Here is a 14,798-nt window from a genome sequence, read left to right on the forward strand (position 1 = left end):
AGCACAGTAACATGAGCACAGGACACCAACAGCTAAAGCTTTTTAAATACAAGGCTTCCTTGAAGGATCAGGTTTTCAGGTAAGATCTAAAAGGGAAGAGAGGAATAATGGCAAAGAGTTGCACAGATAAACCAAGTACAAAGCAAGTAGAAAAAACAAATGCCAGCAACACAGTAACAAATAAAGCAATATTTCTTACCTAATAATTCCTTCCTGCTTCTTTTTACTTCTGCAGTAAGGTACAATGTGTGTAAAGGAATAGCCACTATCCACAATGATGCAGCATAACTCTGATGGATTATCCCGAAAATATCTGTGTGCACTCAGAGCCCCAGCTGAAAGACAATGCTCCAAAATGTACTCCTCCAGGCAGAAGTTGCACAAAGCTCTCAATATGCTCAGCCGAGCGCACTGTATAACCCATGGATGCAGGTTGTATAGGCGCTAACTATTCCCCTTATGCAATAAGGGGATTAGCGCCTCTACAACGCACGTCCAATGGGGAGTGAAACTAACAGCGCTCATCACATGCAAACGCATGTGAATGAGCCTATTAACTATTCACTCCCAATGCAAAAAAAAAAGTGCGTCTAGGACACACAATTTTGCGATCAGAAATTAACACCTGCCCAGAGGAATTGCTGAGTGCTCCTAAAACTAGTACAGAAAAGCAGAAAAAAAACCCGGCTTTTCTGTACTGCCTCCTATTTAATATCGTTGCGATAAGTAGGAGGAAAAATCTTTAATACTATAATTTTAAAAAAAGCGCCAGCAGTCAGGTGCAGGAAACAGATGCTCAACTGACCGGCGTCCGTTTTCTGAACCCCTGGCTGTGCGGTGTTTAGGTAAACCGACCCAGATAAATTTGGCATCAGTTTTCCTAACCGGCAGACAGCTGATGCTCTCAGGCTCCCGTTATCAAGGAGGCGCTAGGGGTGCGCAAGCCCCTAGCGCCTCCTTAATAACGCGACCCCTAATTTAAATACTGCATGGCACCCCCAGGAGGGGCGCGTTAGGAAAGCAGGCGCTGACTGTTCAGCGCCCGCTTTCTGTGCATAAATATTGCATCAGCCCCAAAATCTTTAAGGAAGTTACTTTTACTCTAGCTCCGACAATGGGTTTCTCCATTCTAGTGAAAGAACGTACAAAACAACTGTTCCCCCACCTTTTCACGTCATTTATTTTTTAAAAAATATAACATAGTAAATGGCAGCAAATAAAGTCTAAATTTGTCCCTCTAGTCTGCCCAGGCTTGATTCCTCTTCCCTGGTTCTCCACCACTGAGTTGATGGATATATAAATTCCCATGCTTAAACCAACATCAGTTCCCCCTACCCTCCATAATTGTCTCAGTATGACAAAAGTCTGCTACAGTACTGGCCTCCATTACTTCCACTGATAAGTTAAGTTATTTCAGGCACTGCTGTCGTCTCTTGATTCTTACAATAAGTCACCCAACATCCAGGCCCTCTTCCGCACAGCCACCAAAACTTTGTGAGAGGTTCTTGTCCAAAAGCATCCGGCCGCTCCAGGTTTGGTTTTAACCCCCGATTGCTTCATGCAGGCTAACCCATCCTTCTCGGATGCCCAAGTGCAGCAGTACCACTGCAGTCTGGGTTGTGACCACCTTTCCCTGCAGGCTCCCCCAGCCCCTTTGGAAGCTCGATGCAGTTATACCACTACTGGTATGGACGTAGCTGCCAGTTCCTGCGGGTTTCCCCCAGAGCTGTCAGCATGACAGCCTAATGCAGCCGTATAAGCAGTTAGGGTTGCAACCAAACCCGACTCAATTGCACCTCCACACTCTACCTAGTGGCTTGTTTTCCCCTTTTAAGCAAACATTCAAACCCACTTCTTCATTTCTTCTCTTCCCCCCGCCCCCCCACCTTCCCTCCCCACTGTGCTCAGAGTCTGTTCCAAGTAAATTTAACTCGTCATGATTTTAGTTGTCACTGCCTCTGCCAGTCTAGTTCAGACAGAGTGGAGTAGCAGCCTAGTGGTTAAAGCAGTGAGCACAAAACCAGGGAAGCTAGGGTTCGAATTTCACTTCGCCCGCTGATGCTTCCTGAGATTTTGGACAACTCCCTGCACCCTTCATTGCCGCAGGGACAACATTTACAAGAAAATTACTTCTTACCTGTTAATTTTCGTTCCTGTAGTACCATGGATCAGTCCAGACTGTGGTGGTTCAGCAGGGGCCTCCCAGGTAGGCCTGGCGAAGGATAGAGCTTGTCCATCGCCCTGCTGACTTTCAGAGAGGATTCAGGTGTGTCCCATTCCCTGGAAATTAACTGCATAAACGTGGGATGGTTCGGAAAAGCTCTCGCCAAGGGACGGAGCTCTGCTAGGACCGGATCACCCTTCTTCCCGGATGTGGAAGGCACTGGCACTTCTTGTGGTGTGTCGAGGTCTAGCTCCTGAATTATATGAGGGATGAGGTCGTCTAGTTCTTCCCGTTGGAAGATGCGCAAAACCCTAGGGTCGTCACCTTCTAGCTGAGATGCCAGGAGAGGATCGTCCTGACCCAGCAGGGAATCAGGGGAAACGGGATCAGGGGCTGGTGGGGCTCCCCCCCCCCCCCAGGGGGAGCGCCAGGCCTACCCGGGAGGCCCCTGCTGAACCACCACCATCTGGACTGATCCTGGTATGTACAGGGAAATTGTAATTTCTCTGGGACAGGGACCTACCGACTGCACCTGAATTTGTTATTTGCTTGAGCTTGAATTTGGAAAAGCAAGTAATTAAATCCAAATCCAAATACTTTTCTGATCAATTAAATCAAATATTTTCAGTTTATCTTTGCATTCTTTTATAATAAAAATATTTCACATCATTTATTAAATTCCTGGGAATGATATCACACACCTAGATTTCTCTGAACTACCCTTTGCCTGGCCAGGGAGCAATGTTTGTTCAGACGGATTAACACTAAATATTTGTGCTCACTCACCATTTACTCTGAGAACTGCTTGAAACTGATATTCTTCAAACAGGATCTCGTTCATGGATTCTTGTATTGAAGAGAAATTAAAATAAGGCTCAGTGATGATAATATTGGAATCTACAAAATCCACCTGCAGCAAGAAGGAACACAGCTTGAGTTATCCAACATCCTCCTCATCTCCTTAACAGATTACCTCATTCTAGGCCTTGACAAAGGACAAGCCTTCTTACTGATCCTACTGGACCTTTCTTCAGCTTTCGACACCGTCAACCATTCCCTACTCATTAAACAGCTGGCCTCCATAGGTATCTCAGGCTCAGCACTCTCTTGGTTCATGTCCTTCCTCAGCAACAGAGGATACAAGGTAAAGTTACAGAACAAAGAATCCACACAACATCCTTCATCAGTAGGAGTCCCACAAGGCTCTTCCCTGTCTCCTACTTTATTTAACATTTACCTCTTACCGTTATGCCAACTTCTCACCGACCTTAACCTCAAACATTTCCTTTACGCTGATGATATCCAGGTCCTGATCCCCATTAAGGATTCCCTTACAAAAACGCTAGCTTACTGGAACTCCTGCCTTCAAAAAATTCAACTCCTCCTCACCAACCTTAACCTAGTACTTAATTCCAGCAAAACTGAACTCCTGCTCATCACCTCTGAGAACAGCACCATCACCTCGACACAGCAAGGCACAGCAACAACAATTACACAAGTAAGAGACCTAGGAGTCTTAATTGACAATCACCTGAATTTCAAAGCCACTATCAACAAAACCACTAAAGACTGTTTCTACCAACTACAAGTACTGAAACGAATTAGACCTCTTTTCCATGCCCATGATTTCAGAACCATTCTGCAAGCTATCATATTTTCTAAATTAGACTATTGTAACACCATCCTACTTGGCCTTCCCGCTTCATACACCAAACCGCTCCAAATGGTACATAATACAGCTGCTCGAATACTGACAAATTCTAGGAGAAGGGATCACATAACCCCCATCCTAAAAAGCCTCCATTGGCTACCCATACACTTTAGAATAATATACAAGGCCATTCTTACTACATACAAAAATATCCACCTACTGGCTCCCATCGACCTACAAATCCCTCTCCAACTACATAATTCGTCAAGACCGACAAGAGAGGCATACAAAGGATCGCTACAGGTACCACCGCCTAAATCTACCAGACACAACACGCTAAGAAATCGGGCTTTCTCCACAGCCATTCCACCAATATGGAACTCCATCCCTACAAACCTCAGACTGGAAACATGCATCGCAACCTTCAAAAAAAGACTAAAGACATGGATATTCATACAAGCATTCCCGGACTCCAATTGATTTATCTCATCCACGCCTCCTTATCTCCGCCCACACTATAATCAATTATCTCCACTATCGTTTTTACATGTTTGAATTATAATCTGTCCTTTCTCTTCCTCCCCGCCAAGTTTTTAATTACCCTGTTATATGTAACTGCATTTTCTGCACCACTGTTCTAGTTTATGTTTCACGATGCACCCTTGTTTTATGTGAACCAGCATGATGGGACTGCGATCTCGAATGCCGGTATATAAAAACCTTAAATAAATAAATAAATAAATAAATAAATAAATAAATTTGTTGGACTGCAAATGTGCAGCATTGAGAAGGCCCTGGATCAGACTGGGGCAGACAGAGAAGGAGAAGTTAAGAGACAGCCCAATGGCTTATGGGATAGGTGTACTTTATACCTAGGGTGCACAAGAACATTTCTAAAGTGCCTTCAAAATACTGCTGCTAGACTGCTCTCTTTAGAGTAAAGCAGATGGAAACAGGAACCACCATCTTCTATAGATTTCATTACCGTTAGTATATAGAGCTCTATTCACTGGCCACACTCCATACCCATTTAATTTACTAAATCCTTGTAAGGCTTCTCACACCTTAAGATCTTCCCAGCAGGAATTGTTAACTATCCCTTCACCAAGTCACATAAGGCTAGAACATGCTTAAGGATCTGCCTTTTCTTATGCAGCTCCTTGCTTGTGGAATACTCTTCACCTCTCAGTTTGAGCAAAGAAAAATTTGAAATTTCTGTTTTATTGTTTTTAAGATATTTTACTTTACTATGTTTGTGAGAATTTTTAGTACCAATTTTTATTTATAATAAATCTTATAATTTTTGTCCTTACCCACTTATTAATACTGTAAACTGCTCTGATGATCTGCACAACCATTTCAAATCAAAACACACTGTAGACTAGAGACTATAAAGAAACAGCGACCACTGGCTGTCTCAGCTACTATAGTTTTTCATTCAAATTTTATAATTATAATACAAATCTCATGCTTCAGAAAGTCATCATAATATGCAACAAAAAGGAAATTTAAATGTCACACAAAACATTGCATATACTTGAAACCTAATCCATCAAAAGAGACCCAAGAAATAGAAGTAGTAAATATGATAAAGGAAAAAAGATAACATTGATATTAGCTAGCCAAATATGATCAGCCCTTGGGAACATCTAGATCTTAATTCTTGTTGATAGGGGTTGAGGTTAGGCCTTAGGTTCACTTGTAAGAAAAGACATGAGATGATCAGGATCAACAAACATTGCTTGCCTAAATACCCCACAATAGACTTGCAAGGAAACTTAAGAAAGAAGGTAGCCTCAATATCAAAACACTGGTGACGTAAGGTAATAAATCTATTTCTAGTATTCTGGGAATACTAGAGATGAGTCAGGAAAATATCTTAACTAATTGCCCCAAAAAGGGAATATTCTTATTCTTCAAGAATACCCATAGGATCAAGTCCCTATCTAGCTCTTCGGCAAAGGTAACAATGAGAGTAGCTTTAGTTCCAACTTCTTCCGTTGATGACTCAAAGTCAGTTAAATTTATATTTGAGGCAACAGGTGTCAGGGCATCAAATCCCACCGCCTCTTCTAATGGCACATTCACTTTTTTTTTTTTTTTTTTAAAGTAAGCACATAAAACACGAGAAACAGGTGGAATTGCCTACAGAGAAAGTTTCAAAATCAAGAAAATCTCTCAACATCTCATATGGAGATATCAATTTAGATTGAGAAAATGTAATTATACACAAATTCTCATATCTAGCAATGTCTTCAAGAGAGACTATCTTGCTTCTCGAAAAAGTTACATATTCCACCAAATTGGCTTTAGTATTTTATAATACAGAGATCTGACTCTGTGAATCTCCAGGCTTGGACCTACATGCCTCCAGAGTTTCTTAAAGAGCTGTAATGTTATGTTCCACATGAGCAGAGAACTTGCACAGCTGGATAACAATTCCCTACTAGGGAACCTTCAATCTTGGCCATCATAATCCATACATTTTGTAAGGAAATCTGCTCAGGAGGCTGTAGCATTGAGACTAATAGGGTCTTGCAGCAAGATTGGGTTGTTTTGTTTTGGGGTTTTTTTTGCAGCATCCTGTCTACACTACAACAAAGAAAAACTCAAATCATGGTAGTCCACAGACTCAGTAATCACTTCTGCAGCAGCTCTAGGATGTCTCTTCTAAAGAGCATAATCCCCAAATAGGAATCCATGACAAGAGATTTATACTAAAGAGTCTGCATTGACCAAACAAAGGGTGAATAAAGGAAGTACAGGCTAGCAATACTGCAGGCCACAGGGTAGCCAGTTTGATACCACAGTCCAAATTTTCCATAAAACAACTGGTTTGATGCCAGCAAAATAATGGTGGCCAGGAACCCTCCAACAGAACCACAGGGACTTAGGAAGCTGGATATTTAGATAACAGCTTCACTGGTTTTGGTAGCTGTTTAGATTATTAAAAGACTTAGTTGGTGGGTAGGGGGGGGGGGGGGTAATAAACTGAGTGCTGAATTTGGATTGGGAATTTGTATGCTCATCTACCATGGATGGTAGAGCACCAAAGAGAAAGAAAACAAAAACTAACTTGGATAAGACACAATAACCTACAAGAGCTGATACTTCTATGGCTGGTAGCTGAGATATATCTTTAGCAATGCAGACAGGAATACCTGGGTAGATTGGATGGATCAGTTGATCCTTCTGCCATCATCTACCTGGGTTGAGAGAACATTGTACAAATCTCATCTTTGCGTGAGTTTCCTCACTCCGAATGACATCAATCTTCACACGAGTGCACTGTTCTGTTTGTACGTCTCAGTCTGCATGTAAAAGTAGCCCCTAACCCCTACACTACTACCTAAACCTCACCTAGAGTTACTAGGTGGGCCTCCTATAGTAGCATAAATAGCTGTTTACTATGGTGCCACCCCCAGAGGTGCTCTCTCTCTCTCTCTCCCTCCCTATCTCTAAAAAGGTGTAGTTATGTTCAGCGTTAAAAAACCGTGCAATATTGTGCATTATGGCTTTGCAAACTGCACTTTTCCAGAAATCCCACCCCAAACCCCTCCCCATTTAAAAATTTGCATCGCACCATGCGTTATGGTGATTATCGCGTGCGTTAAGGCATTTTCGCATGTGTAAACGCCATAATGCAATTTGATAAATGACCCTGTAAGTTTGTACCTGAGGCAATGGAGATTGAAGTGACTTGCCCCAGGTCACAAGGAGTGACAGTGTGCACAACACGTTTCTGAAGAGTTGCAAGTCAGTCTGGGTCTCAGGAAACCCACAATGAATACCTGTGATGTTTGTGCACATACCTGATCACGAAGAACCCAGTGAACATTCTTATTTTGGTTTCTCTGCAAGCCAGACCTTTTTATGGCCCTTGAGATTTGTACACCTGGGCATTAAGGAACCAAGGAAGCCTAAAACATTTATTTTATTTATTTATTTATTTAAAAGCTTTTATATAGCGGAATTTAGCTGGCTGCCTTCATTCTGGTTTACAGATACAACAACTTAATACATTTGGGAGGAAATGACATGTGAGCAAATGTGAAACTGCTACACAAAACAAAATTTAAAAAAATTAAAAAAATTCAAGAAATACAATTTATTTTACCTGAAACATTTCCTTTCCGAAGAGGTAATCCCAAACTTGTCTCTGAACATCCCAATTCACCAGATAACCCTAAGTCAATTAAAAAGAAACTCGGTTAAGGAGCTGGAATGTTTTAATAAAAAACAAATAAATAAAATTACTACAAATGATATTTTTGCCAGCTTTCAGAACTTACATTTTCTATTACAGGGTTTTTGACAAGAATGAACCCAAAAATTACTTTAGGCTTTTAGAAAACTATAATGTTGCAGAGCTGCTCTCTGCCTCACACCCTAACTACAGGATATTCAGCATTAAAGATGCACCCATTATAATGAACTGAGGGCTGCTGTAGACAGCCTCAGAGGAGGAGAAATGCATTCAGTTACTGTGGATCTTGCTTTGTTTTTTTTACCAAACACACACAGAAGAGGATGTGTTTTAAGGAAAAAGCAACAGGAACATAAGATATGCCATACAGGGTCAGACCAAGGGTCCACCAAGCCCAGTACCCCGTTTCCAGCAGCAGCCAATCTAACGGGCCGATAAAGTGTGACGGAGCGCACTGTTAACCCGCCATTGGACACGAGTTTCACACGCTAGCATTACCCCTTATTCAGTAAGGGGACTGAAAACGCGCGTCCAATCCCCCAAATCTAATAGCGCCTGCAACATGCAAATGCATGTTGATGGCCCTATTAGGTATTACTGCGCGATTCAGAAAACAAAATGTGCAGCCAAGCCGCACATTTTGCTTTCAGAAATTAGCGCCTACCCAAAGGTAGGCGCTAATTTCTTCGGGCACCAGGAAAGTGCACAGAAAAGCAGTAAAAACTGCTTTTCTGTGCACCCTCCGACTTAATATCATGGCGATATTAAGTCGGAGGTCCCGAAGGGTAAAAAAAGTAAAAAAAAAAATAAAAAAAAATTTGAAGTCGGCCCACGGCTGTCGGGTCGAAAACCGGACGCTCAATTTTGCCGGCGTCCAGTTTCCGAGCCCATGGCTGTCAGCGGGCTTGAGAACAGACGCCGGCAAAATTGAGCTTCGGCTGTCAAACCCGCTGACAGCCGCCGCTCCAGTCCAAAAGGAGGCGCTAGGGACGCACTAGTATCCCTAGAGTCTCCTTTTGCCTGTTTTTACCACCAGGCCTCATTTAAATACAGAATCGCACGCACAGGAGAGCATTTTTACTGTATCAGCCTGTAAGTCACAAGTACCTGGCAAGTACCCAAACATTAAATAGATCCCATGCTACTAATGCCAGCAACAAGCAGTGGCTATTCCCTATTGATTAACAGCAGTTTATGGACTTCTCCAGGAATTTATTCAAACCTTTTTAAACCCAATTACAGTAACTGCCTTAACCACATCCTCTGGTAACAAATTCCAGAGTTTAACTGTGCATTGAGTGAAAGAAATTTGATTCGTTTTAAATGTGCTACTTGCTAACTTCATGGAGAGCCCTCTAGAAAAAACAGTTTGGTATCATAAAAAAAAAAAAAAAAGCTGTGTGGTATACATATGTAGCAACTAAGGTCTTTTCTGCCTATTCTACCAGATCCATTTTCACCCAATTGGGATCTGCACTGGGGAACCAGTTTTATCTTAATGGATTTTGGTCAACCAGTAAATATTTGGGAACAGATGGATAATACAAAAACAAAAAACTTTGTCACTCCTCTACACTGTACAACTATTTACCTTTTGATAAGGTAGAATATAAAAAAGGCCAGATGGATCTTTTACTTCATCAATCTGATTAGCAGTAAATGTTTTCAAACGAGCAGTCTTAGATCTGAACTGGCAGTTGGGGATTACACTGTAAAAGAAACAAACAATCATATACATTTTTATTTATTTGTATTATGCAATAAGTCAGAATACATTTTATACAAGACAAGTTAGAAAGAACTAACAAGTGATTTCAAGGAGGCTGTCTCATTTTAAAATATCTCCAAACTCATAGCCCTTGGTTTCCTGAGATTTGACAGCTACTGCCACCAAATTGCAGGAAACAGCTTCTCCTCTTTTCTCCACCTGGACACCAGCCCCCTGGTCTCTACCTCCACCCTTACTCATGATAGATGCCAGCCTTCTCCACCTCCCCAACTGTCTAATTTCTTACTGAAGTGCTTCCACTACAGTAAGTCTAGTCCACACATCTCTGCTTACTTGAGGTGACATACATCTCTGCTTATTGTGAGGTGCATAGTCCAGATCAAAAATCTGATCTCATGAGAGAGAGAGATTATGCAGCACTTGCTATGGCATCCAGATAACCTAGAGGCTTTGTCTATACTAAAATATTATCTCGATCTGTACAGTTCTAGTGACATGAGCAAATATTTCAAACAAGTATTTTACATTTTTCTTTCATCCACAAATACCTGATGTCCTAAATGAGTTTCAGAAGTGAAAAAGCTCCACAAATTTTGAGTTATTCCCTACATAGAGTGCTAGAAGCAAGGATATTCCAAGTGAGGGTAATAGTTTTCTTTCAATAAATATTACAAATTATGTACAAAAGCAAAAATAGAAATTTTCTTCAGTTTTTATTAAAGATTTCCACAGATTCTGAATGAATAGACAAAATGCAAGAATTTACAAGATCATTTATGTCAAATAAAATGATTACCAATGGCATTCTTAAAAACAACTGCAAAACTTTGTGGCAAAAACCTGAAATAAAATTAAAAAAAAAAATAAAGTTGTAGATGACATTTAATTGGACTAACCCATTTATGACTAGCTTTGGGGAGCAATACTGACTTCATCAGATCAGTGCAAAATCGCTCTCCAAATGCATTGTTACTCCAATTCAAAATGCCACCTACAACTTTGTTGTTGTTCTTTATTTCTATGAATCCAAATGAACTAATACAGGAACAGCAAGCACCATGTTAGGAAAATGTCTGAACAATATTTGCAATTAAAAAATATATATAATGTTCACAGATTTCCAACGTCTTTGGCACAAAATGGGATAAAATCTTTTAATGCATCTAGTCATAGTGTGGCTCTTGGATAGATACAGATCATCTGAGAAGTGCATGACTTGACTTTTATAGCTACAAAAAGGGTTTTCATTATTAAAAACATACAAATAGGGAACTCAGGCGCTAAACTGACAAAAGCCTGAACGCGAAACAGCCAAATATAAGATGCAACAGGATCCTCATACTGAAGGGAGTTAAAAAAGACTAATGACAAGCACATCAACCATTAAGGCAAGGTATAAGGTAGGCTGCGCTTCTGGCCGCAAAGTTGTGATCTATGGGAAGGGAAAGACGAGAAAACGACAGAGATAGGCAGCGGGTGAGAGCACACTAAGGACCTCCGGCAGCATCCCCAAGCCGCTATTACAACACTGTTTAATCGCCTCCGCTGCACTTACCTCACTTGCCCGTGGCTGTAGCCGATCTTTGAGGTATAGGCCCCGTTATCCAGCACCAAGGTGGTCATCGTAGACTTCGACTGTAACCCTCATAAATCTCCCGGTAATTCCGTTCCCGCATAAAACTCCCTCCACCGGGAGGAAAGCCGTAGGCGGGCAAGCAATAGGATGATTCGAGGTGCGCCACGGCGGCCAGCCGAGTGCATGCTGGGAAACTGAAGGCGTTCGAGGAGGGAAGGGTATAAGCACGGCACAGCTAGGGGTTTGGTTTTTTTTTCCCTGCAAAGGGGCGGAGCTACGTAGTTGAAGCCCTTGACTCCGCCCGTAGGGGTATGAGGAGGCGGAGCTACGGGTCAACTCGCGTCACAGTTCACAGTTTCTGGTCCTAGATTTTGAATCAATCTTGTGCATGGCTACAGCTGAAACCTTGTAAGAGGGAGCTCTGGGGGAGAAAGAAGGGAAATGGAATTTCATGTATACATGCGCTGAAGTAAGGGAACTTTTATACAAATAAAAGTAAACAAATTGCCAGAGTTGGAAAAGAATGTTTCCACCCCTGTTAGGCAAAGTTGTTAACTGTTTAGACCCATAAGAAGTTATTTAGATGTTAAGCTAGCAGTGTTCAGAAAGTGGTAGATGCATGGAACAGCCTTCTAATGTAGATGGTAGAGGCAAAAACTATCAGAAGTTTTTGTAGGGTTTTGGGAGGAATGGATTTTGATGATATAGAGAAAGGACACATTTTAGCAGTGTTTGGACGTGTGCATAGAAGAGTCAAAGAAGACCCTAGTTTGAGAGGACTGACAGAATGACAGTGTTACCCACAGAGATTAAAAAAGAGAGCAGGGAAAATGATTTGGGAGAAAGGACAAAATCTATCTTGGCCATGTTAAATATAAGGTGGCAGTGGGACATACAGGCAGCGATAATCAGACAAGCAGGCTGAGATTTGGGCCTAGATTCATGGTGACATTTCTGGTGCAGGGAGATAGATCTAGAAGCATAAAGATGGTACTGAAAGTCATGGGAGGAGATCAAAGCACCAAGGGAACAAGTATAGAGAAGAGGGTCCAGGACAGAACCCTGAGGCACACCGACTGATAATGGGATAGCGGTGGAGGAGGATCCACCAGAGGATACGCTAAAAGTGCAATGGAAAAGGTAAGAGGAAAATCAAGATAGAACGGAGTCCCAAAATCCAAGTGAGGACAATGTGTCAAGAAGTAGAGGGTGATCATCAGTTGATGGGAGGAGTATATCTGAGAAGAGGCTGATGGCAAAGCACAAGCTGCTGCCCAAGCAAGGCTGCTGCATGTTCCTCTCCATGTACCCTATGATGCTAAGTAACCCAGTTCAAGAAGTTATTTTAGGACCATTCTGGATTTCTGACAATCCCATCTGATGCATTATATCTGCCACACACTGATTTCAAATAGTATTTTATTGTATATGTGAACTTTGTAAGCTGCTTAGAACAGAAGTCTGGTAATTGGCAGACTATAGTATAGATCATTGTAAATAATTTTTTTTTAAAGCAGGAACTACAAATAGCACAATGCATTGGGATGTAAGTTCAAAAACAGGACTGGTCAAAAAATCTCATTGAACTGGGTCATTTGTCAGCTATATGTAGTATAGACCTTAGCACTTTGATCCTACATTTTATTTTCATCCACAGTGGCATATGCAAGACCAAAAGTAATCACACCATCTGCCACACCCTAGACTGCCCTTTGTTTGTGGTATAGTATCAGGAAGGAAAAAAGGACATGTTAGATGAACCTTCTGTCATTTTCTGCTGTCATATTGTACAGGGAAAATTCATCTTCAGGATGGCTTTCTAAAATGCACTATCCATCTATGCTATTGGGGATGGTGCTAGTATAAAAGATAGGTGATAAATTAATCTAGATAAAAATATTCCTGATCAATCAGTATTAGCATGGAGGTAGTTCTGTAGGAGGACCTTTCAAAACCCTTACCTGTTTATCAGAAAGGAAAGAATAAAACCTTTAAGCTATAATGAAAGGTGAAGGAGGTGAGAATGAAACAAAATCTGTATAAAAAAGCACAGGAAAGTTGAAATTTGAACTATAAATAAGTATTATTGCTCAGAAACTGGATAATTACTTAAGTAGGGCTTCATCAGGGAATTATGTTAATTTTCCTTTCCATCCTTAGTATCCTGGTAGTGGCAAAACTAATTTTTGAAACAAAAAGGTACTACAATTTTAATACGATAATTTGGTTCTAATTACTAACAGGCCGAAACAGTACAGCGTGCTCTGGCGGAGGTTCAGGGGGGTTGGACGCGTGTTTTTGACGTGCTATTACCCCTTACTGAATAAGGGGTAAAGCTAGCGCGTCGAAAACGCACGTCCAACCCCCCCGAACCTAATAGTGCCCGCAACATGCAAATGCATGTTGATGGCCCTATTAGATATTCCGATGCGATTCAGAAAGCAAAATGTGCAGCCAAGCCGCACATTTTACTTTCAGAAATTAGCGCCTACCCAAAGGTAGGCGTTAATTTCTCCGGGCACGGGGAAAGTGCACAGAAAAGCAGTGCACCCTCTGACTTAATATCATGGCGATATTAAGTCGGAGGTCCCGAAAGTTTAAAAAAAAAAAAAATTTTGAAATTGGCCCGCGACTCATTGGTTGAAAACCGGATGCTCAATTTTGCCACCGTCAGGTTTCCGAACTCGTGACTGTCAGCGGGTTTGAGAACCGATGCTGGCAAAATTGAGCGTCGGCTGTCAAACCTGCTGACAGCCACCGCTCCTGTCCAAAAAGAGGCGCTAGGGATGCGCTAGTGTCCCTAGCGCCTCTTTTTGCCGTGGACCCTCATTTGAATACAGAATCGCGCACACAGGAGAGTGGCCTGTGCGCGCGCCGGCGACTTTTACTGTATCGGCCCGTAAGTGATTATCTAAAAATTCAGTAAAACTCCTACTTAAAATAATTATCTTGTCTGCAGTGTAGTACTGCACAAAAATAAAATGTATTGTTTACAACTTTAAATCAGAAAAAAGTATTTATCCAAAAAATACTAACTTGATAAGAATTAAAAATAAAAGAAAGAAAAATATTTGAATAACATTTGTTTAAAAAAAGAGAAGATAAATTACTGCTACCACTTATCATTTCTAAAGCACTACTAGAAACATGCAGTGCTGTAAAGTTAAGAGAAAGTCGCTGCTCCATGGAGCTTACAATGATGTCAAGACAAACATATAACGGAACAAATAAGAGTTTATAGGAATTATATTTATTGTAGAGAAGTGGTTAAGATTTAAAAGCAGCCTCTAAAACATGGCTTCCCAAACTGTTTGTCAGGACCTCAAATGGGGTCACAAGCTCTTCAACTGGGATCACAGGCCCTTCAGCTGGCAGCATTAGTAGTGGATATCAGTACAGAGTCTGTGAGACAGCATGTATTCACAGGCCCTGCAGCAGCCCTGCCATTTCATGAGTTTCTGTAGCAACAGG

General features: G+C 41.4%; 2 protein-coding genes across 2 annotated transcripts in view; one reads left to right on the plus strand and one right to left on the minus strand.

Moving 5' to 3' along the window:
* ACTR6 (actin related protein 6) overlaps positions 1–11,555 on the minus strand; it is a 50,395-nt gene extending 38,840 nt beyond the window's left edge. Inside the window, exons 1-5 of the mRNA XM_029599742.1 lie at positions 11,307–11,555; positions 9,614–9,731; positions 7,933–8,001; positions 2,951–3,074; positions 200–335 (exon numbers count right to left, since the gene is read on the minus strand). Coding sequence (XP_029455602.1) covers positions 200–335; positions 2,951–3,074; positions 7,933–8,001; positions 9,614–9,731; positions 11,307–11,374 — 515 coding nt within the window. The 5' untranslated portion in view covers positions 11,375–11,555. The remainder of the gene's footprint in view (positions 1–199; positions 336–2,950; positions 3,075–7,932; positions 8,002–9,613; positions 9,732–11,306) is intronic.
* Positions 11,556–11,720: 165 nt separating this feature from the next.
* Positions 11,721–14,798, plus strand: part of TCP11L2 (t-complex 11 like 2) — a 153,522-nt gene continuing 150,444 nt past the window's right edge. The window contains exon 1 of the mRNA XM_029599741.1: positions 11,721–11,796. The gene's annotated coding sequence lies outside the window, so the exon portion shown is untranslated. The remainder of the gene's footprint in view (positions 11,797–14,798) is intronic.

Source organism: Rhinatrema bivittatum, chromosome 4 (genome assembly GCF_901001135.1).
Source record: "Rhinatrema bivittatum chromosome 4, aRhiBiv1.1, whole genome shotgun sequence".
NCBI classification, from domain to species: domain Eukaryota; kingdom Metazoa; phylum Chordata; class Amphibia; order Gymnophiona; family Rhinatrematidae; genus Rhinatrema; species Rhinatrema bivittatum.